Genomic DNA, 22,260 nt, shown 5'->3' on the forward strand with positions numbered 1-22,260 from the left:
CTCTGGACCGAATTAGGACTGGTGAATGGATCGATGGGTTGCATTCAAGATATGGCCTGGCAGGAAGGCCAGGATCTTTCGTCGATCCCGTTCTTACTCGTCAAGTTTGACAGTTACACCGGCCCCAATTTCCCCCAATGTGACCCAGGAGTCGTCCCCATCTTTCCTGTTAATCGTCAGTTTGATTTCCAAGGGATACCATGCTCCCGTACTCAGCTTCCCGTCCGGTTATCCTATGCGATAACGGTTCATAAAAGCCAGGGCCTAACCCTACCGAGGGTAGTTCTAGATTTGAGTCAAACAGAGCACTGCCTCGGCCTGTCATATGTAGCGGTATCACGGGTGAAGACTTTAGACGGGTTGTTGTTTGAGGGGCCTTTTGATTTGGACCACTTCAAGAGGGCAAATACTGCCACGTCCCAAGACCGGGACTTAGACTACATATGGAGAACGAACCAGTTGTTATAGCAGATGCCGATCTCATTGTCGATATCTAAGCCCCATGTATCGATATTTGCTAGATATATCGCGGATATGGTTGTCGGCTTTCCTAATTGGGTATACCGTCGTCTACTTCATGAGCCATGAATCGTACGGCACAGGACACCGTGATCAACATCGTCTACACACGGTCCATAGACTGGATCCGATGGAGGATATCGTACGGCATAGGACACCGTGATCAACATCGTCCACACGTGATCCATAGACTGGATCCGATCAGGGAGGTCTGGCAGGTAAAGGCGGCATTCTACCCATTCCTGGGTGGGCCGTGGATTGGATCCGATGGGGTTGGCCAATTAGAGCACGTGATTGGGTGCCGGATTATAGATTTTCCGGGCTATGGCGGCATTCCCCCCCTCCTGGATGGGCCGTGGACTGGATCCGATGGGGTTGGTCAGTTAGAGCACGTGACTAGCTGTCGGATTATAGATTTTCCGGGCTCCGACGCACTCTCCTGAGTGGGCCGTGGATTGGATCCGATGAGGTCAACCACAGGATTACGTAATCCTCGGATTATAGATTTTCCGGAGGCTTGGCTAATCACGTGACACGAGGGCCTGGCGGTTGCCCGTAGACTGGATCCGATGGTGCCAGAGTCGTCGGATTATAGATTTTCCGGATCCCGAGGGGTCGCAATTACGCATGTGTGCGCCGCCAAGAGTTGCCAAGGCCAATGTGGCCGGCTCAGTCACGTGATCTCTCGAGCGCAGCGAGGCCGGGGGGAATGTATCGGGAGAGCGACCACCCACAGCGAATCGCGTACAACAGCGACCTTACTAAACACCAATTGAGCCTAGTTGTGCGAACGTTGTCCGCATGGTGGAAAGGTACCTGAAACACTCCCCATTTTCCTAGGGGTTTGAGGTACCTGTCCATCCAATTTGTCTCCTTCGCATAGTTAGCGCTTTTTGGCGTTCATTGAAGGACGTCGTTAAGCCCTTTGACAGCCTTCTGCACTCGATTTCGGCGTTGTTGCGTGTCAGGGTGTCTCTGTTGTCTATGAAGCTTTTCTATCGTCTATACAAATCGCGAATCGAGCAACAATAAGGTAAAGAGCTCGCAAATTCCAAAGGTATGTGAGTACCTCAATTTTGATGTTTTGGTACCTGGGGGGGTTTGTTGGGTACCTTTACATCATTGGTTGCGCCTTTCCATCTACTATGCCAAATCGAGCTTAAGGATACATTCCCCAAAAAGGGCGTGAGGGCAAGAGACTGTTAACGACGTCGTTGAAAGAACACCAAAAGGCGCCAACTATGCGGGGGAGGCAAGGTGGATGGACAGGTACCTCAAACCCCTAGGAACATGGTGGGTTTTTAGGTACCTTTCCATCGTGCGGACAACGTTCGCACAACTAGGCTCAATTGGTGTTTAGTAAGGTCGCTGTTGTACGCGATTCGCTGTGGGCGGTCGCTCTCCCGATACATTCCCAGGCCGGGGGTTTGGGGGCTTGCCCCCAAAAGACAAAGCTACGCTTTCACCCCCCGCGGAATATCCTGTCCGCGACCCCTAGTTGATCTTCTCTTTTAGTTGTGTAAAATCTTCCACTCGATCGGCGGGTGTTTGATAGGTCGAGGACGATGGATGTTTGTAGTGTTTCCGAAGTTTGCGAGATGGAGCTATGAGGATTCAATGAGTTGCTTGGGATAGAAGGGTATGATGCTGGGGCGATAGTGTGGCTCCTGACTGGGGTGAAGTTCTAGCCACTACGCGCGCCCAACTCTCCGTGGTTTTGGCCTGTTCTGTTGCTGATTTCTTCACCGTCTCAAGGAGGGAGTTGTTTTGCGCTTCTAATTTAGCCACTCTGACTTCGTATTGTTTAACCGCCTCGAGGAGGACTTTGTTTTGCATCTCTAGTTTTGCCATTGTTGTTTCATTATGTTTGATGACCTCGAGGAGTGTGTTGTTCTGAGACTCCAGCTTTACTATTCTTGTCCATAACTCCGCCGTGCATGTCTCGCTCCATTTGCTGGCCTCTAGTAGTGTTCTGGTTAAGGCTTCATTGTTTTTGACCGTCGTGAGGAATGACATGATTTGTTTCTCGAGTGCGTGCGTCTTGGTGTTATTCGTCCCGATATTGTTATTCAGCCCCTCCACGTGTTCACCAAGTGTTTCCAGCTTCCTCGCTACCGGGCCTAGTACACTTGATATCATCGTAATGTATGTGTCCGGTTGGTACTCCGTGTTTTCCGCCTCTTCGCGTGCGTTATTGGTGGTCTCGAGCTCGTTCTCGGTGGCCGCTCTGACGCGAGGTGCCTTTGCCTTTTGTCGGCTCGTGTGTCGAGCGGGCGCAGGTGCAGATGGTGCTGTGGTAGGCAACCGCGGTGGTGTTGTTGGGCCAGCCGCGTTAATAGCCATGCTCGCGCCGGCTGCCCCGTCTGCACATCTCCCTCTAGACCGTGGAATATAGTGTCGAATTCGAGTTTTTGACCGTATACTGGATCCGATGAAAGCTCCTCCCTCCTCCAGAAAACTCGTTTACACAGGCACGCGCTCGACACGCGCCCGGAAACTGGACCCGGGGGGGTCGCGAAGTCACGTTACTGTTTTTTTTTTGATCACGTGGGTTTTTTTCCGCGCATGGTCAGGTCACGTGCGGGGAGGTCGGGATTTAAAAGAAAGCTTACGCTTTCAATCAGCAGGACAAGCACAAGGTGTTCGAAACCACGATTCCAAGGAGCCCGCATGCTTGGTGAACAATGGCACCCAATCAAAGTCGACCGAGTTTATCGACACAGCATATGCCCCACGGATACACACGATATATCCTCCGAGGCCATTGAAGCAGTTGCAAAAGGAAACCAAAGTTCGGATTCAGCGCATCCGCTGGCTTAGTAAACCATCAGAGAAGGTCTACGGATCGGTGGTAGTGTATTTGGCCGATCATAAAGATGCAGAGGCTCTTCTTCGAAGGGGTATGATGGATTTTAGGGGAGAAATGGCATACACGAAACCGTACGAACGACGCAACGGACCTACGAGATGCTTCAAGTGCCACCAATATGGACATCTCGAAGTGAGATGTAAGGCAGCGGTGGTAGTCTGCGGGAACTGCGCTCAAACAGGCCACACGGCACAAGAATGCGTATCCAACAATATTCGATGTGCGGCTTGTCAGGGACCACACAAGGCCACAGATCGCGCATGTCCAACGTACCTTGCATTGCTACGCCGGCTTAACCCCGTCGCACATCATGGGTAAAACTTTCAAAGTGCTACAAGCGAACCTGGGCAAAAGACCGATGGCGCAACACAGTCTACTTAACGACGAGGGCTTAAAGGACTACGATCTCCTAATGATCTCGGAGTCGGCGTGCTTTACGAGTGATGAGAAAAGAGCGGTGGCACCGCCAACGAACCATCCAAACTGGACTCAATTCCTGCCGGCTCAGTCAAGATCGAACGCGCGGCACCCTATCCGCTCCCTCATCTACGTACGGGTAGGCGTCCGAGCGCAGGTGGTCGCCATCCCGTCGGCGGATATAGCGGCGGTACAATTTAGGATTAACGACCGCCGGTTTTTAGTGATGGCGATATACGTACCGGGGAATGACCAAGAAGCTCTGAAGAGAACCACGAAACTTATTAGGGACACGGTCAGGAGCCGAGGCCAGGGCTATGAATTGATTATCGCCGGCGACTTCAATCGACACGACCAACTATGGGGTGGCGATGAGGTTGGGACCACGGGAAGACAAGGTGAAGCGCAAGAAATTACAGACATGATGGCGGACTTAGGCCTCCAATCACTCCTCCCACGCGGGACGATTACATATGAGAGTGAACAGGGCGATACTACGATCGATCTGATGCTCACCAGTGAGGGCCTGGCGGAGGACCGACTAACATGCCAACCTTACCACACCGAACATGGGTCGGACCATGTAGCCATCAGCACGACCTTCGCCATTGATATACCGGTCTCGGTCCAGCATCCTCGACGAGTGTTCAAGAAAGCAGACTGGAAGCTCATTCGTACCATGGTGGCACAGAATATAAAACCTCCACCCGAGACGATCGAAAAGGAAGAAATAGACACTCAAGCGAACGAATTGGCTCGAATAGTACAGCAAACATTGGAAAAACACGTCCCCACGGCGAAGCCCTCAGCGTACACGAAGCGATGGTGGACGCTAGATTTAACACACCTCCGACGGGAATACACGCAGCTTCGGAATCGGGCTCGAAGTGCACGACGATCCGGGAGACCAGACCCTGCCCTTGAATCTCGGGCAAAAGAGGCGAAGAAAAACTTCCACAACACGGCTAAACGACAGAAGAAGTGCCATTGGGACGAATTCCTGCAGAATACAGACAACATTTGGAAGGCCGCTAAATACCTTCAACCGGATGGGAGTGGAGGGTTTCACAAAATCTCTCACCTAAAAGACCGGAACCGTACGATCGAAGACAATAAAGAGCTAGGTCGAACCCTTCTTCAGGAATTCTTCGAAGGCACGAGAGAGGCGCGGACAAGCAACATCGACACCTCGTCACCACTAGCGACACAACTTCCGTGGCAGCAGCTGACTATCGACGAAGTAAAGGACGCAATCCTTCGAGCACCACCGTACAACGCGCCCGGTATTGATGAAATCCCGGCAATAGTGTGGAAGGAACTATGGCCCGTAGTAGGGAAATGGATCTTTCGCCTTTTCGATGCGTCTCTACGAACAGGCACAATCCCCCAAGCCTGGAAAAAGGCAAAGATACTACCGCTTCGAAAACCTGATAAATGTAACACCTATCACGCCACGAATTCCTAGCCACTGCGAAGGTGGCAGGAAGGGGGCTGGGCGTTGGAAAGGAGGCAGGAAGATGAACGGATCGAAGGTATAAGAAGAGCCTTCGAACCCTTAGATAGAGACAGGTTTCAGTACTTTGCCATTCCACACCCTACCTTGTACGCTCGCAACGATTTATGATCCCTCTCCCCACACCCTCTATCAGTACTGTTGTTACATAAACCAGACTACACGGTGGCCAAAGCCTATCGACGATCTCCCTTCTACCCACTTTAGCGAAGGCACTTGAATCGGTCGTCGCCGAGAGACTCTCATACCTTGCCGAGACACACTCCCTTTTACCGAAGAATCAATTCGGAGCTCGGAAACGTCGGTCCACGATACAAGCGCTGACCCTCCTGCAGGAAAAGATCAATGAGGCATGGCGGGACCGGAAAGTACTTAGTCTTGTCAGTTTTGACGTTAAGGGGGCGTACAATGGGGTTAATCGAGCGGTTCTCCTCCAGCGCTTACGGGAACGCCAGATTCCAGAAATACTCGTACGATGGGTGGAGGCGTTCTGCTCGAATCGACAAGCGTGTGTCACTGTTAATGGTGAAACTTCAGACATGACGGACCTTCCTCAGGCAGGCCTTCCCCAAGGCTCACCATTGTCACCAATTCTGTTATTATTCTTCAATGCGGGCCTAGCTCAAACTCCCATTACGAAGACGAGAGGGGCGATCGCCTTTGTCGACGACTTTAATGCGTGGGTTACAGGGCCTAATGCGCGAGCGAATATAGAGAGACTCCAAGCGGAAGTGATCCCGCAGGTGGAAGTATGGGAGGCCACTAGCGGCGCGACATTCGCATCGGAGAAGACAGCGTTGATCCACTTCACGAGAACAGCACGGCGATTAGGAGAGTCGACGCCATTACGTATAAAGGGGGTGCTAGTCGACGAGGTGCCACATGTCAAGATCCTTGGGGTGATCATGGATCAGGGACTAAGATATCACGTTCACGCGGTACGAGTGGCTAAACGAGGTATGCAGGCAGTGATGGCATTAAAACAGCTTCGCGGATTACGGCCTAGCACGGCACGACAACTCTACACGTCGACGGTAACCCCAGTAGTGGATTATGCATCACCGGTGTGGTCCATTAACGCATCGACCAAAACGGTGCGGGCGGCCGAACAAATTCAGCGTATAGCAGCAATCTCCATCATTGCCGGCTTTCGAACCATTGCGCTTCCGATCGCAGAAGTCGAGGCGTCACTGAAATCGGTGGTAAATCGATGGACGGATCAACTACGGCGGTTCTGGGTGGATCTACATACTCTCCCGTCGTCACACCCATTCTGGAGGATTAGAAAGATCATGGATCAAAATCAGCCACGCTTCGTATCGCCACTACGACGAATAGCGGAGACCCTGAAACTGGACGCCACTCGCTTGGAGTGTATCGAACCATTTTGTGTAGCGTCCTGGCTGCCACGAGCTCGTGTCTACGTTCACGAACGGGGAAAAAGCGGAGGAGCTGGCGAGTCGAACGAGCCTAGAGCATGCTATATTTACGGACGCGTCGTGTCGACAAGAAAGAGTTGGTATCGGCGTGGCGCACTTATCGTCGGCAGCTCCCAACATGATCAGCAGAACCATTGGATCGTCCTCGACGTTAAGCGTACATTACGGTGAATTGGTGGCTATTCGAGAAGCATGTCAGTTAGTGGACGCACTGTGGCTAGGTCACGACATTCCCCCCAGAAAGGTTGTGACCATCTTTAGCAACAGTCAGTCAGCGCTTCGGGTGCTGGCGAAACCACGACAACAGAGTGGGCAAGCGATAGTGCGAGACATCCTACTGCGGCTTCAGCGGTTCTCTCAGCGATGGACTTCACGAATCGTGTTGCGATGGGTCCCTAAATACACAGACACTCTGGGTAGCGAATTGGCACACAAGCACGCGCAGAAAGCGACAGAACTAGATCGAGACATCCCCCCAGCTACTATGGTAAAGTCGGCCGCTCTACGAGAAGGGAACACACTCCTAAACGTTGAGAGAACCCAGTTCGAAATCAGCCACGAAGGTCAATATACGAAGCAGTTGGATCGCACCTTACCAGGCACGCATACACGACGAATCTATGACGGTCTAAAGCGCGAAGAAGCTCAAATCGTGGCACAGCTACGCACGGGGAAAAGTCGTCTCAACAGGGCCCTTTACAGCATTGGGGCGGTAGACACGAAGTTATGTGAATGGTGCCAACGACCGGAAACAGTGCGACACTTTCTTGTAGAGTGCTCACGATGGACAGTGGAGCGTGATCATCACATTCGAACGGTAATCACGAGATGGTGCGATGTGTCCTATCTCCTCGGAGGTTGGTTCAACGAAAGGCTAGACGGCCCAAGAGATAAGTGGAAGGCGAATATGAAGGTTATCCGTGCAGTGATTGAATTTGCAAAAGCCACCGGACGACCGCAAACGAACTCATGAGAGAGATGGCTGCCCCAAAGGAGAGAGCGAGAGCCAGCACCCCGGAAGTTGCTGCACCGTTGAACGACCAGTAACACTTAGGAAAACGCTCTTGATGACCGGGTTGATGGCTCGAAAGGGGCAACAGTCTTGTAAAGGCGAGGGATCTAATAGCCGGGCTTAAGACGAACCGGTGGAGAACGGAGGTAGCGCGTAGTAATTACCTAGTCCCCTATGGGCTTAGCCCGTACAGGGTGTATGAATATCGTATCGTATCGTGGTCCACGGATTGGATCCGATGAGTAAACCACCCTAACGGATCAAACATTTTCCGAGCCACCCGTCGTCGGATTAACGTAAATCACCACGTGATGACCGCTTGCTGTGGATTTCTGCCAAGGATTCTGGCTCACGCTAAGCTACATTCGTTTACGAAATACATATAAGTAAAGCGGCCACCCCCAGCAGATAGTTTTAGTTAGTTCATACATTCTCTTCCCGCCGCTACAACCACATTGCACTTAATGACCGCTTTTTCCAATTCTGACCGCCCAACTTCAAATCGCCATAAAATGGACCACAACGCTCGAATTGAAGCTGCGATTGATGATCTGAAATCTCAGAGTCGTAGAAATATTGCTGCAACAGCTAGAAAATATGATGTCGCACGCGAAACGCTGTCGAAGCGCTTTCGAGGTGAAACAAGCACAATTCAAGCTGTTACTTCTACTACTCGAAAAAAGCTTACAGACACTCAAGAGAAGACTCTTATTGAGTATGTGAATAAGCTAAATGATCGAGGTTTCCCTCCCACCCCTCAAATTTTGAAAAATATCGCCGAATCTATCGCACGTACGACCCTTGATCCAAACTGGCCAGCTCGATTCTGCAAGCGATATCGCACGCGACTCGCAAGCGTCTATCTTCGTACGATAGATCATAAGCGTAAGCTTGCAGATAATTCTCAATATTTTCTACATTTCTTTAACCTCGTATGTATGCTTCTCGTATGCGTTTCGCACGCTAATCCTGTTCTACATCAGCTTCGTGAGAAGCTTAAGAAGGACGATGTTCAACCGCATAATATCTATAATGTTGATGAAAAGGGCTTTCTTATTGGTTTCTCACGTACGAAGAAGCGTATTGTATCAATTGAGAGTCTGAAAAGCAAGCGACTCGTAGGCGCCAGTCATGATGGGAGTCGAGAATTCGTTACATTAGTAGAAGCCATTTGTGCAGACGGATCGCATTTACCACCAGCCCTTATTTATCAAGGCGAGTCGTATGATCTTCAGAACACTTAGCTCGACGAGTTCAACGATTTGAAGCATCGCGCGTTCTTCGCATGCTCAAAGAATAGTTGGAGCGACGATACATTAGGTCTTGACTAGCTTCGTCAGGTTTTTAACCGTGCAACTAAAGAAAAGACCTCCGTACGAGACCGGCGTTTACTTATTGTTGATGGACATAGTAGTCATATCAATCTACCATTCATTAAGTACGCGGATGCGAATCGCATACTTCTCGCAGTTCTCCCACCGCATTCTACTCATCGATTATAACCACTTGATGTCGGGCTATACTCACCACTCTCAACATACTACTCGCAAGCGATTGATAGGCTCTTGTCAGAGAGTCAAGGTTTGGTACGACTTACGAAACGAGACTTCTGGCCTTTATTTCATGAAGCGTGGGGAAAGGCATTCCATGCAGAGAACGTACGAAGCGCATGGGAAAAGGCAGGTCTATACCCGCTCAACCCCCAAAGAGTAATTTCAACAGTTATACGACAACAAACGCCACCAAATGAAAAACAATCTCAGACTCAATCATACAAAACTCCAGGTTCTTCGCGATCATTTCGTCGTACGTTTTGTCGTCTTCAAGATGAAGGAAAAATTCATCCTGATGCGGTAGTGCTACTTCACGCCGGCGAGAAGCTTGCGGCGGACCTTGATATCGTACAACATGAAAACGCTGGTCTACGAAAGGCTGTCCTTCATGAAAAAAAGAGACGAAAACGTGGAAAAGCTATGCATTTGTACGAGGAGGGTGAAAATGAAGGTCAAGGGCGCTTTTTCAGTCCCGCTAAAGTAGCGAGAATTCGTGAACGTATCGCTGCCGCAGAAGACGAGCAGCGTCAACGCCAGCTTGCCGCACAGGACCAAAAACTTCAGAAGGCTATATCAAGAGCTGAAAAAGCTCGTGAAGCAGAGGAAAGAAAAAAAGAACGTCAAATGGCGCGACAAGCCGCACGAGAAGAGCTCGCACGTGAAAAGGCCGAAAGAAAGGCTATTCGAGAAGCTCGAAAAGCAGAAAAGGCTGCTAATGATGCGAAACGTAAACAGGAAGTAGAGGAACGACGTGCGAAACGCATGCGAGCCAAAGAAGGGAAAAATACTATCGTGCAGTCAAAGAAAAGGACACTTAAAGAAGACGAAATGGATCAGCCCAAGAAGAGGGTACGTACGAATGCTTCTCACAGGCGACACGCAGACAATTCGCACACTATTTCTAGCCAGTCGAATTATACAACAGCACAGCATTCAGCTCCTACAGTTTCAGAAGAAGAAGAGGTTTTAATAGTCGTACGCGCAGAAAAAGACTTAAGGGGGTCAGATTTGCATTCTGGGCGCTTCGGGCGTGCTGTTCGACTACCTACTCGATTTCGATAGTTGAAAATAGTGCTAATCGTATGCTATTACACTGCTTTACTTATGCCGTAAGAGGTGATTTAATTAGATACGTATTGGTTGTCGTATGCCAACTTGAAGTTGGGTGGTCGGAATTGGAAAAAGCGGTCATTAAGTGCAAGCGGTCATCACGTGGTGATTTACGTTAACTTTTTTCCGAAATATCCATTATCGAATTAAATATTTTTCGGCATCACCTCATCGGATCCAATCCGTGGACCATGTGCCTCTCGAGGGGCTCCCACTCGTGGTTTATGGATTGGATCCGATGAAGCCCCCCTGTCGCCCATCGGATCCAATCTGTGGACCACCCAGAGAAGCTCTACTAATCACGCTCGAGATAGTTCGTAACCGAGCGTGAACGGACAAGCCTTGACGTCGAGATAATCTACTGATTGGATCCGATGGGCTGTGGTATTTCATCAGATCCAGTGGATAGCTGGAAATCTTGTCTCCTAGGATTTTATGTCAGTTAACTGACTAAACTTTCAATCAGGCCGCGGATTTCATCAGTCCAGTCAATCAGGCAAGCAACTCGACATCAGTCAATCGGTCAGGCTGGCGATTATGTCAGTTAATTGACTGTTGGCCACGCAGCTTAAGGTAGCCTGGTCCTAGTTTTAATAAAAATGGTCGCACCCTGATAGATAGTAGCTTCCGTCCATATTAGCCTTCTGGCTACATTGTCGGCTGTGTCACTTCTCTCTCGTGAGTCGCGGCTGTCCGGCTGGCCAACCTATGGATCTCCTGGTGTGACGGGCCGTCGCCAAGGCCGGATTCCGCCTTACCGGCAAGTTGTACGTTAAATAGCGGTGAGCCAGGTTGCCTTTTAATGGAATTTGAGAATATTGCACACCCATGCCGCAGGCCACCGCAATTCGATATTCAGCATTTTGTGGGACAGCGCGGCCCACAATAATGGACTACAATTTCTACAATCTCACGGACAAATCCTCTTTTTTGGAAGGTTCCCACAATTTCTTGACGTAAAAGAACGGGGACCCGCTTGGTAAAGTCTGCCCAAAAAGGATGCATTAGGCACCAACTGTGTCAGTCGATTAAGGGCATTGCACGTTAATCGCGTTTCGAAGCAGGATATGACTGAGCTGAAAAGGATACAATGCATGAAGCAATTACGTATGGGTCACAGGTGCAATGTGTTCTTAGCCACCGATACAATGGCCCCCACACTCATGACAACAAACGTTCATTATCCTAACATAACAAGACATCCCCCCCCTCCAAAATATGAGCTTTAGACCTGGTGTTAGCGACTCGTGCCTTATTTCGGCTCTCAAACAAGTTCCGTGTCCGAACAGGACGTCGACTACTTTCGAAGCAAACAGTAAGTATGTCTAAAATTCAAGTCCGCCGATACTGGTTCTACGACATAAGACGAGGACCAATGTTTTGATTTAACAAGCACACGAAACTGTGATATTATCACCGGCTTAAGATCTACAACTTACAAATACAAACAGGCTTAATAGTCTTTGCGAATTGATCGCAGGATGTCCGGGACAAAGCGCGGGCTTGAAGATAGCCAAGGATCTAATGCGCCTAAGCGAGGGAAGCTGAATCTTGGTTATGAAGAGGGACAAGGACTTCCTCGTAGGGCTACTGCGAGTACGTTCTCTCATAACGACTATACGGTTGGGTGGATCTGCGCCCTTCCCCTGGAGATGACTGCGGCTATAGCCATGTTGGATGATATCCACCCTGACTTGCACAACTATCCAAACGATCATAACACCTATATGCTGGGGAAGATAGGTGTTCACAATGTTGTCGTTGCCTGCTTGCCTTCAGGCGTCTATGGTACGACATCTGCCGCTGCAGTAGCAAATCAGATGCTGTCTAGCTTCAGGTCGATACGTATCGGCTTGATGGTGGGCATCGGAGGAGGAGTACCTCATGAACACGCCGATATTCGCCTCGGTGATGTCGTGGTTAGCAAACCTACAGAGAGCTTCGGGGGAGTAGTACAATATGATTATGGCAAAACCGTCGGGGAAGGAGGCTTCAAACATACCGGAACGTTGAATAAGCCGCCTCAAGAACTCTTAACAGCGATTTCTAAGCTGCAAGCGTATCATAGGCTGAAGCCCAGCCGGATACCGGAGTACCTGTCTGAGATGGTAGCCAAATATCCTACAATGATACCGGAGTCCTCATATCCCGGTCGACAGCAAGACCGGTTGTTCGAAGCTCAATACGAGCATATCGACCCAGAAGGTGCCTGTGATAACTGTGACTCGAGCAAACTCGTGACTCGATCTTCTCGAGATGGAAATGATCCTGTGATTCACTACGGGCTGATCGCGTCTGGCAACCAAGTAATGAAGCATGGAGGTACAAGAGATAAGTTGGCCCAACAGCTCGGTATCCTCTGTTTTGAAATGGAGGCTGCCGGATTGATGGACTCCTTTCCGTGTCTGATCATTCGGGGAATCTGCGATTACGCAGATTCACATAAGAACAAACAATGGCAGCGCTACGCAGCAGCAACAGCAGCAGCATATGCTAAAGAACTCCTTTCCGTGATCCCTGTGAGCCAGATCACAAAAACCTCAACCGTTGTCAAGATCAGTAAGTCTCTACTCTCAGGCACTGAGATCACTCCCAATAGGGTTTTAGTTTAAGTCGTGTTGCTTCTGCTTTCTCATATGCCGGTTCTCAGAGTTATCTAACACATCACGAGCACAGGTGAGGAACATAAGGTTGCGTTCAGTCTTAGGGGACTCCCCTTAGTAAATCAATTTGTGCCACGCGATGTAGAGATGTCGTGCCTCGAAGAATTTTTCCGTCCAGAGAGCCTCGACCCTACCTCTCGCAAATTATTTGTTATCTATGGGCTCGGTGGCATCGGCAAGACACAGCTAGCCGTCGAGTTCGCTCGCAAGCATCAGAGAAAATTCAGCGCGGTGTTCTGGCTGGATGGATCGTCCAAAGACAAACTACGGCAATCGTTTGTGGATGCTGCGTACAGGTTACCTCAAGGCCAACTGACGGCAAACATCCCCGAGGCCTTGCAGCAGTCAAAAATTAGTGCTGATATTATAGGAAAGGGCGTCCTTCAATGGTTGGCCTTGCCATCTAATCAACGGTGGCTGCTGATCATCGATAATGTGGAATACGACCATTGTTGGAACGAGAGAGACTCCGAGGCGTACGATCTGAAAGAGTACCTTCCCCAAGCTGATCATGGATCAATCCTAATCACCAGCCGGTTAGAAACTCTCACACGTATCGGCAGTGGTAGCTTTAAGCTAGAGAAAGTCAACGACCAACAGGCAATAGCAATCATAGAGAACAATGCTGGGAGGCCGGTTCATGGTGAGTAAGGCCGTCATAAGGCATTTTCGAAGCACGGCTGACCTTGACGCGATGTGACATAAAGACGCAGGCTTGATCATCGAACGGTTGGACGGACTACCTCTTGCACTCACGCAGGCCGGATCGTACTTACGGCAGACAAACATGGCTGCATCGGTCTATATCAAATACTATGATGAGAAATGGACAGATCTCATGAAGAAGGAAGCCCGGTTCCCCTTACAGGAGTATATTGACCATAGTGTGCTTACGACCTGGGCGATGTCGTATGAGAAAGTGAAGAATGAAAGTGAAGAAGCAGCAGGGCTGCTAAAGCTATGGGGATTCCTCGACCGTGAAGATGTGTGGTATGATTTGATTGCTTGTGGTTCGGCCCTGGAAACCGATAACGTACCGGAATGGCTGAAACGACTGGCGGAGAATGAGCTCGATTTCTATGAGACTCTGGGACTTCTTTCGAGATATTCTCTTGTCGATGCGAAAGAGGAGGTATCAAGCCACTCGATACATCCAGTCCTGCATAAGTGGTGCTATCATTTAGCAAACCAAAGGGAAGCGGAAGTGCTCGCTTGGCTTGCTGCAGGTATTGTGGCAGAAATGGTGCCAGACGAATCTGAACCTGAGTACTGGAGACTCGAAAGGCGTCTGTTACCACATGGAAACTGGGTGTTCCAAATGATTGAGAAGGGTGGTTTGGAGGGGTTCAATGGACTTCAATTAGCCTTGAATGCTTGTGTCTGCTTTCGACTGGGATTTTTGTTTAGTCGCCAAGCTAAGTTGGACGAGACAGAGAAGATGTTCCAGTGGGCACTACGGGGATGGGAGAAGGAGTTCGGCCCAGAGCACACATTAACATGTCTTGCTCTCAACAACTTGGGTATCGTCTACGACGATCAAGGCAAGCTGGCCGATTCAGAAATGATGCTCCAGCGGGGCGCTGCAGGGATATCGGAAGATGCTCGGTTCAGAGAGCACACCTCTCGAGACAGTGAATGACTTGGACATCCTCTACGCGGATCAGAGCAACCTGGTTGACCCAGGGCCAATATTCCGGCTGATTTTCCCGGGCAGGGAGAATGCGTTATTGCTAGAGCACGCAGCAACGGTCAACAACTTGGGGAACCTATACAAGCGTCAAGGCAAGCTAACCGAGGCGGAGAGGATGTACACGCAGGCATTGCAAGCGAAGAAGGTGTTAGGTCCGGAGCACAAAGCAACACTAGACACAGTCACCAACATGGGAAACCTTTATGAGAATCAAGGCAGGCTGGCCGAAGCGGAGCAGATGTACCATCAGGCATTGCAGGGATACGAGAGAACTCTGGGTCCGGAGCACATATCAACACTCCTTGTGGTCAACAACTTGGGCACCATGTACGGGAAGCACGGCAAGCTAACTGAGGCTGAGCAGATGTACCATCGGGCACTGCAAGGGTACGAGAAGACACTGGGTCCAGAGCACAAAACAACACTTGACACAGTTACCAACTTGGGAACCCTTTACAAGGATCGGGGCAAGCTGGCTGAGGCAGAGCAGATGTATCATCGGGCATTGCGGGGATATGAGAAGGTGTTAGGTCCAGAGCACAAAGCAACACTTGACATAGTCACTGACTTGTGGAAACTTTACGAAAACCAAGGCAGGCTGGCCGAAGCGGAGCAGATGTTCCGACGGGTATTGCGAGGATACGAGGAGATGCTGGGTTTTGCGGTATAGCCTTGGGTGAAATACCAACCTCTGGGTATCGTTCTGTCACGTACCTCTATTCTCGAGTCACGTGGGTTCGGGCAGTGGGATACTGAGTACAAGGCTGGTGTTGAAAGTTTTAGGCAGTAGAAGCATGTATGTATTCCAGTTCTATCAATGAGGACGAAGAAGAGATATATATACTTCGAATCTTCCTGTCCGAACATTTATCTGATTTCAAAGCACCGGAATGTTTCCATGATCTATTTGTCAGTCAACGCTCATGTCGAACTTCTCGTGCAACTTGAGATGAAGGAGCGCTCTGTTCCCTATCTACCTATCGAGGTGTTGAGGCTCCTTTTATAGACACACGAATGCTACACTGTTGCACAGAGCAACCATCTGTAACGTTGTTGCCCATGGAGACCTCTCGTCATCCAACAGCTCATATCACAACAAATGTCGACGTCGAGGCTTGTCGTTCACGCTCGGTTACGAAGCATCTCGAATATGACTAGTAGAGCTTCTCTGGGTGGTCCACAGACTGGATCCGATGAGCGACCGGGGGACTTCATCGGATCCAATCCATGAACCACGAGTGGGAGCCCCCGGGAGGCATATAGTCTATGGATTGAATCCGATAAGGGTGATGCTGGAAAATATTTAGTCCGATAATGTCGGAAAAATAGTTAATCCGACGACGGTTGTTCGGAAAATGTTTGATCCGTTAGGGTGGTTCACTCATCGGATCCAATCCACGGACCATGTCGATATCGAGTAGAGTACCCCCCGAGTATATAGTCCATAGACTGAATCCGATGGCGAAGCGGTAGGAACTTCCACGTGACAATGTCACGTGACTCCAAGCCGTATGCTTACGTGATTAGCTAGCATGGCGGTCTTGGCGTCGCCGCACAACGCCAAGCCGCAACCGGGTGGTTCCAAAATTAAAAAAAAAAGCCAAAAAAAAATAAGGTTTATCATTTATTCTTCCAAAAACTGCTTCAAAATTGACACCAAATCGTGGTTGACCTATCAAGGACGAAACCCAGTGGGCACACTAGGTTTTAGTCGAACCGATAGAATTGAGGGACCTTACTAGTGTTCGATCATAGGTAAGGCAAGAGGGTTGTCCGGCCTAGATTCCTAGGTGCCCTAGATGGGTAAACGTAATGCTCCAGCCAGTGATTGTTGATGTTAAACTAAGTGATACCGAGGGGGGTCAAACCTTCCTGTCGGTGAACTTGTCTAGCTCAAGCATTCATTGGTTGTGGCGCCCCATTTATCAGTTCGTCAGTGATGGACAATAGGAGGGGAGCTTTGGTGTTGATTATTTTTGTCGTGGCGAAGCGTGTGTGTTGTAGAGATATCTCCTTCCTTTTTGTGTGTGTGTGTCATGGCACAACCTGGAAGCCCCTCAAATGGTCTTAGCAGGCCCACTGTGGCTGTCGAATAGCCTCGTGTTGAACTTCGTGGATTGAAAGAGTGCTCTGGCTCTCCTCATGAATGGAGGATAAAGCCCATCTATATATCTATCTAATAAGCGTACGTCACCATTGCTGCCTGTCAATGGTGATACAGTCTATTGAGCGAGTGTTGCAATATATCCTAGTCTGTTGTAAATGATTGGCTAGCATTTGTTCAATGCTATTGTCCAACACCTCTTGTGCCTGTCGATAGCCTTGTGTGCCTGCGTGGTAGTGAGGTTATGAGCTGTTGGACAATAGTATTGTGTTGACCTGTGAGACAATATATGGCAATACTTTCAGCGTGGCAATTAGTATTTAGCCAGACAAGGATTTCATCTACGAGCTGAACACGAAGACATCGAAAGATGGCGATAATCTTTGTCCATATAAATATACGAGACAGGACCTCAACTTGATAGAAAATAGAGCGCTCTTTCAATCCACGAAGTTCAACATGAGCTATTGTTCTTCTTGTTGTTCTACAACTTGTTCTGCTAACTTGCTGCAGCGTTCCCAATAGGCCAGGCCAGGCCAGGCTTACTTAATCCTAGCCCGGTCTAGGCCTGAACCTCTTAAGCCGAGCCTGGCCTATATCACCGTAGGCTTTAAGATCTCGGCCTGGGCCGGCCTATAGGCTTCCCGCGCGCTCTTCGAGGTCATCTAACATCTCGTCCATCTTTCGAATATCCTGATCATAGCTTAAAGTAAGCTGCTCCTTTTGCCACGCTTTAAGACATTCCGATGCCTCAATAATGTCGTCGCTTAGACGATTCCGCCGCTCCGAGATAAGGATCTTTGTAGAACTGAACACCCGCTCAACCTCCGTCGACATGCCAGGTATATTATGTATCGCAACTCTCATCGAAGCAATAAACTTATGTCGGCTTGATGAGTCTTGCAGCTTAGTGATCCAATACTGCAATGGATTGTCGATTTGATCTCCCTCCTCCTTTTCTAGATATCTTTGCAAGCTGTCTTGAGTATCTTTCGCTAGGCGAGCTTGCTTTTTTCTCTTCCACTCTGGTTCTTCCTTTGAATCTTTCCATATTAATACATCATCACTCGACGATGTTTGGCATTTATATTCAGACTCCCAGAGCGCAATTGTTACCTCTTTCGCTGTCCGAATCCAGTCTGGACGATCTCCCCATTCCTCCTCAAAGTATTCAAACTTCATCTCTGGATGTAAGGCAATGGCAGCATAATAAACCGGTGTAAGGTCCACTAGACTGTAGTATTTATTTAGCACATTCTACGCGATATTTATAAACGTTCGAAGATGTTCGATGTGGATCGAGGTGTCATTGTATTGAAGCTTAGCATCTTCCAGATGTGCGAGCAACCCGTCCATTGCAGGCAGTATATCGTGTAAGGCGCCATTTCGACATTTTCCTTGCAATTTGAGTGGCCATTTTTTAAACGGCTCAAGGATATCCATGATACTCCTGAGCTCGTCCCAGTCTTTAATGCTTAACTCGTCTCGCTCAATATCGTTTTCATCTTGATATCGATTCTTTCCACACTTTCTGGCTTCAGCCGAAACTGCTCTTATCTCAGCGGCAATAAATTCTTCAATCGGCTCTCGAAGTAGAAATGCTCGTTTTAATGCGTCGAAATCTCCTCCCTATCGACTAATATTACCAACAATCTGCGTGGCCAACAGTCAATGAACTGACATAATTGCCAGCCTGCCTGATTGACTGGACTGATGAAATTTGCGGCCTGATTGAAAGTTCAGTCAGTTAACTGACATAAAATCCTAGAAGACAAGATTTCCAGCTATCCAGTGCTTCTGGCACTCAGTAGCTTCCAACACCTCCTCGCCCAGCTGGTTCCGATCATCCGTAACTAGATTTCCTGTCGATGAGAAGATTCGTTCGACTTCTGCACTTATAGCCGATATCGAGAAGAGATCAAAAGCCATTCTTGCGAGGAGAGGATAGTCTGATTTATGCTGGTTCCACCAGACAAGTGGATCTTTAACCTTAAGCTTCTCGTCAACCGACTTGATATAGCGATCGTACTCTAGGCTATCCTTGTCCTTGTCTTTCGCTATTCGTTTCCGCTTTCTGCTGAGAAATTCTGACGAGATTTGATTGTATTCGTGATAGGCTGACTTTGGTTCTTCTTGCTGATCGTCGGATTCAGTATCGACGTCGCCATAGCATTCGTCATAGTACTCGTCGAACAGCTCGCGAAAGGATCTCTTTATACGTCGAATCCAATCTGGCTGCTTCTGCCACTTGTCCTCAAAGTATTCGAAGCGCAGGCTGGGGTGCAGAATAACGGCAGCAACGTAAAGAGGCGAGTCATCGATAAGCTTGAAGTATTTCTCAATCTTCAATCATGCCACGTTAATAACAGTTTGCGCAATATTCTCGCCACTCTTTGTCCCATGAAGCTTTCGAAACCCAAGCAGACAGTGGGCGAGCGTGTAGTCGTCTTAAATAAAGTGAGAACAAATAGCGACGTACTCGTCTCCCGTAGTAGAGGCTGTCCAACCATCGAGCGATAAGTTGATTCGACTCTTTGCAATCGCAAGCTTGTCTTTGATCTGTTTCCTCCTTTTATAAAATGAGTCCACAATCCATGAACTGACCGTAGTATGTGAGTGACGAATGACAGCGTCGATCTCAGGTCTCCCGCTAGCGAGTAGGCGTCGAGTTAGGGGATTCTGTAGAAGTCGAAACGGTAAATCGTTAGATACGATCCAATCAATTAGATCCTTTCTATACTCAAGATCGTTGAATGGAGGCGAAACAAGGGTTCGTAGCTAAAAAGTTCTATCGGAAGTTGTAAATGGTGACGCCCGCGTGTGTCCGCATTTCGTTTCGTCTTCTGACGCGAAAATCCCATGCTTCTCCTCTAGATGATAGGCAATTAAGGACGTCGACTTAGCATTAAACACTTGATTTTGGTAGTCCTTCTTTTGATGGCAAACTCGACATAGCTAGAGTTTACTATAGCCACGAGCTTACAGATCCGCTCCGTGTTGATAAATCCAGGAGACTTTTGTCTTATTCGAAAGCGCTCGTTTGTGGCGAATTCGGCACTTGACGTCTTGTAGTGTCTTATTTTAATATCGTAGCGTACTATTGTTGATCGGAAAAACGCAGCAGTGAGATGTTGTGGACAGACTGCTCTCTTCAGCGGTAGAATTGGATGGGCTAGTCTCTATAGGCTCGACATCGATAACTTTATGCTGACTAGAGCTCTTATCGATAGAAGGCTGCGAAGGCGTGGGCGAAGTCGTCGAGTCGCTGTATAGACTACGGGCCAGGAAGCGATCTATATAGTTCACACCGCAAAACAACGCATTAGTCTTGATGAATTAATTAATTGATTATTCCTACACCCGTGCAGGCCGCTAGGCCTATTGGGAATTAGCTCTGTCACGTACTCGTCTATTCTATAGTCTCCACACCCAATTCCTAGACCTCCAATCCCTTTCTTGTCTCGGCCTTCGAATTCTCAGCTTCTCGACACGACTGCCGATGATACGGTCTCTAAGGATACTAATATTCGAAAGCTGGCAGTCGTCATCGAGAGCGCTTTTTCGAGCGTTGATCGTCATAATATCGACTGGTCAGCAGAGCCGCCACATTAAGTACTATCCTCCTCTTTCACATCCCCTTCGGGCAGCCGTTTTATCTCTTTCGTTTTTGTTACCGTGGTTCTAGTGTTCAATCTAACCTCTCGGTAGCCCTGGCAAATTCTAGTATATCTTTAACGGCGTTTAGGTTCGGTTTCCATTTACTCTTCTTCCCATCTACGTATCCGCCGTTGCTGTCTCGTCTGTCGGGCCACGCCCCTAGCCAGAACGTAAGATCTCCCCATCGTGGTTTTCTTGTTAGTTTCTTCTCTTCTCGAATGCTTACCCATCGAGGGCATCGAAAGAGGAAGTGTCGGATCGACTCGGCTTCTCTTCCATAAGCGTACACCTTCGATTCGATAGCGTTAATACGAGCCAGATAGTGATTTAGTCTGCATTTGCCTGTGTGCAGCTGTGCTAGAAGGCTCGCGTCCCTTTTACATAAATAGTCGTATAGTTTTCGTGTGTGGTGGCCTAGTAGAGCTTAATCGAGCTGTCGCTGGAAAATACGCCTTTTCGTAAATGTTGCTTCGTTTATCGTGAATTCGATCTTTACTGCTCGTTGAGCTACTGTCAGTAGTCTGGGTAAACGGGATTGTTCTAATTAGCTCTCCGGTTTCGTCGCTCGACGGACCTATTCGTTTACGGTTTCGTTAAGATTGACGCCCGCGTGGGCGGGGACTGTAACACCCATCACGCCACGAATTCCTAGTCACTGTAAAGATAGCAGGAAGGGGGCTGGGCGTTAGAAAGGAGGCAGGAAGATAAACGGATCGAAGGTATAAGAAGAACCTTCGAACCCTTAAATAGATAGACAGGTTTCAGTATATTACTATTCCACACCTTACCTTGTACACTCGCAACGATTGATGATCCTTCTCTCTACACCCTTCGTAGCAGATCGATACTCTTCGTCGATATCGTTGTTACAGGAACTCAGCGAAAGGTGATATCGATACCTTGTTCCCTTCGAAATTCTCGAGCTTAATCGAGAATGGCTCGTAAAATGAATTGCCCACTTTGCTGTCGAGGTCGTGCTAATGCCTTAGGAGCCGCTTAACTGTCCGTTAGGACCGTGTATGTCCTTCGCTCTCTTCTCGAGTGTATATTCGCGTCGTAGCGGGTAATCGCTACCGCTTGATAAATGGCGACAAGCTCCGCGGCGTAGGCATTCAGGTCGTTTTCTGTCTCGATGGTTTGGCGAATCGTGCCCCTCGAGTGAACGATCGCGATTCCCACTCGATTATTACGTGCCGAAGCATCAGTAAATACCGCTTCGGCTTGTGGATCGGTCGTTCTCCTCTCCGCCTCGTCGATAGCTACGTCCAGGTCGTTATCGATGTGCACAATTAGGTGATTTGTTTAGGGCGCCGTACATTACGGATCGATAGTCTCGATGTGTGTTAAGTCGATAGTTTTGAAATTCGAGGCGTGGAGTCGTAGGGGCGACACGAATCGCTTGTTATCTATATCAATTCGACGCTTGCTCTTCCAGAATGGGTGTTTACGCGGTAGCGTGTGAAGGTTGGTCCACGTGCGAAGCGACTGCTTCTGCCATCGAATTCTTAGTGGCTCGATGCCCACTTCGGCCTGTGTTATCGATAGGGCCACCGTTCGAAACGTTTCCACGACCGCCTGCGCTGCCATGCGTTGAATGGGTTCTAGTAGCTTTATAGTCTTCGTCGAGGGTCGCGCTGTCCACACGAACGAGGCGTAATCTACGACCGAAATAACCGTCGCTGCGAATAACTGGCGGGTCGTGCTTGATCGTAGT

General features: G+C 48.9%; 3 protein-coding genes across 3 annotated transcripts; 1 reads left to right on the forward strand and 2 right to left on the reverse strand.

The window, feature by feature from the left end:
- Positions 1-2,013: 2,013 nt before the first annotated feature.
- Positions 2,014-2,862, reverse strand: Z518_03582 (uncharacterized protein; the record flags this gene model as incomplete). Its single annotated transcript, XM_013417292.1, has 2 exons — positions 2,014-2,123; positions 2,226-2,862. 2 exons carry the CDS (start codon positions 2,860-2,862, stop codon positions 2,014-2,016), a joined length of 747 nt encoding a protein of 248 aa, XP_013272746.1.
- A 9,051-nt stretch (positions 2,863-11,913) lies between these two features.
- Positions 11,914-15,455, forward strand: Z518_03583 (uncharacterized protein; the record flags this gene model as incomplete). The annotated part of the gene is made up of 4 exons (XM_013417293.1): positions 11,914-12,991; positions 13,109-13,738; positions 13,809-14,726; positions 14,779-15,455. 4 exons carry the CDS (start codon positions 11,914-11,916, stop codon positions 15,453-15,455), a joined length of 3,303 nt encoding a protein of 1,100 aa, XP_013272747.1.
- Positions 15,456-17,522: 2,067 nt separating this feature from the next.
- Positions 17,523-20,785, reverse strand: Z518_03584 (uncharacterized protein; the record flags this gene model as incomplete). The annotated part of the gene is made up of 5 exons (XM_013417294.1): positions 17,523-18,123; positions 18,151-18,518; positions 18,663-19,164; positions 19,369-19,539; positions 20,652-20,785. 5 exons carry the CDS (start codon positions 20,783-20,785, stop codon positions 17,523-17,525), a joined length of 1,776 nt encoding a protein of 591 aa, XP_013272748.1.
- Positions 20,786-22,260: the final 1,475 nt, after the last annotated feature.

This window comes from Rhinocladiella mackenziei (genome assembly GCF_000835555.1).
Source record: "Rhinocladiella mackenziei CBS 650.93 unplaced genomic scaffold supercont1.3, whole genome shotgun sequence".
NCBI classification, from domain to species: Eukaryota; Fungi; Ascomycota; class Eurotiomycetes; order Chaetothyriales; family Herpotrichiellaceae; genus Rhinocladiella; species Rhinocladiella mackenziei.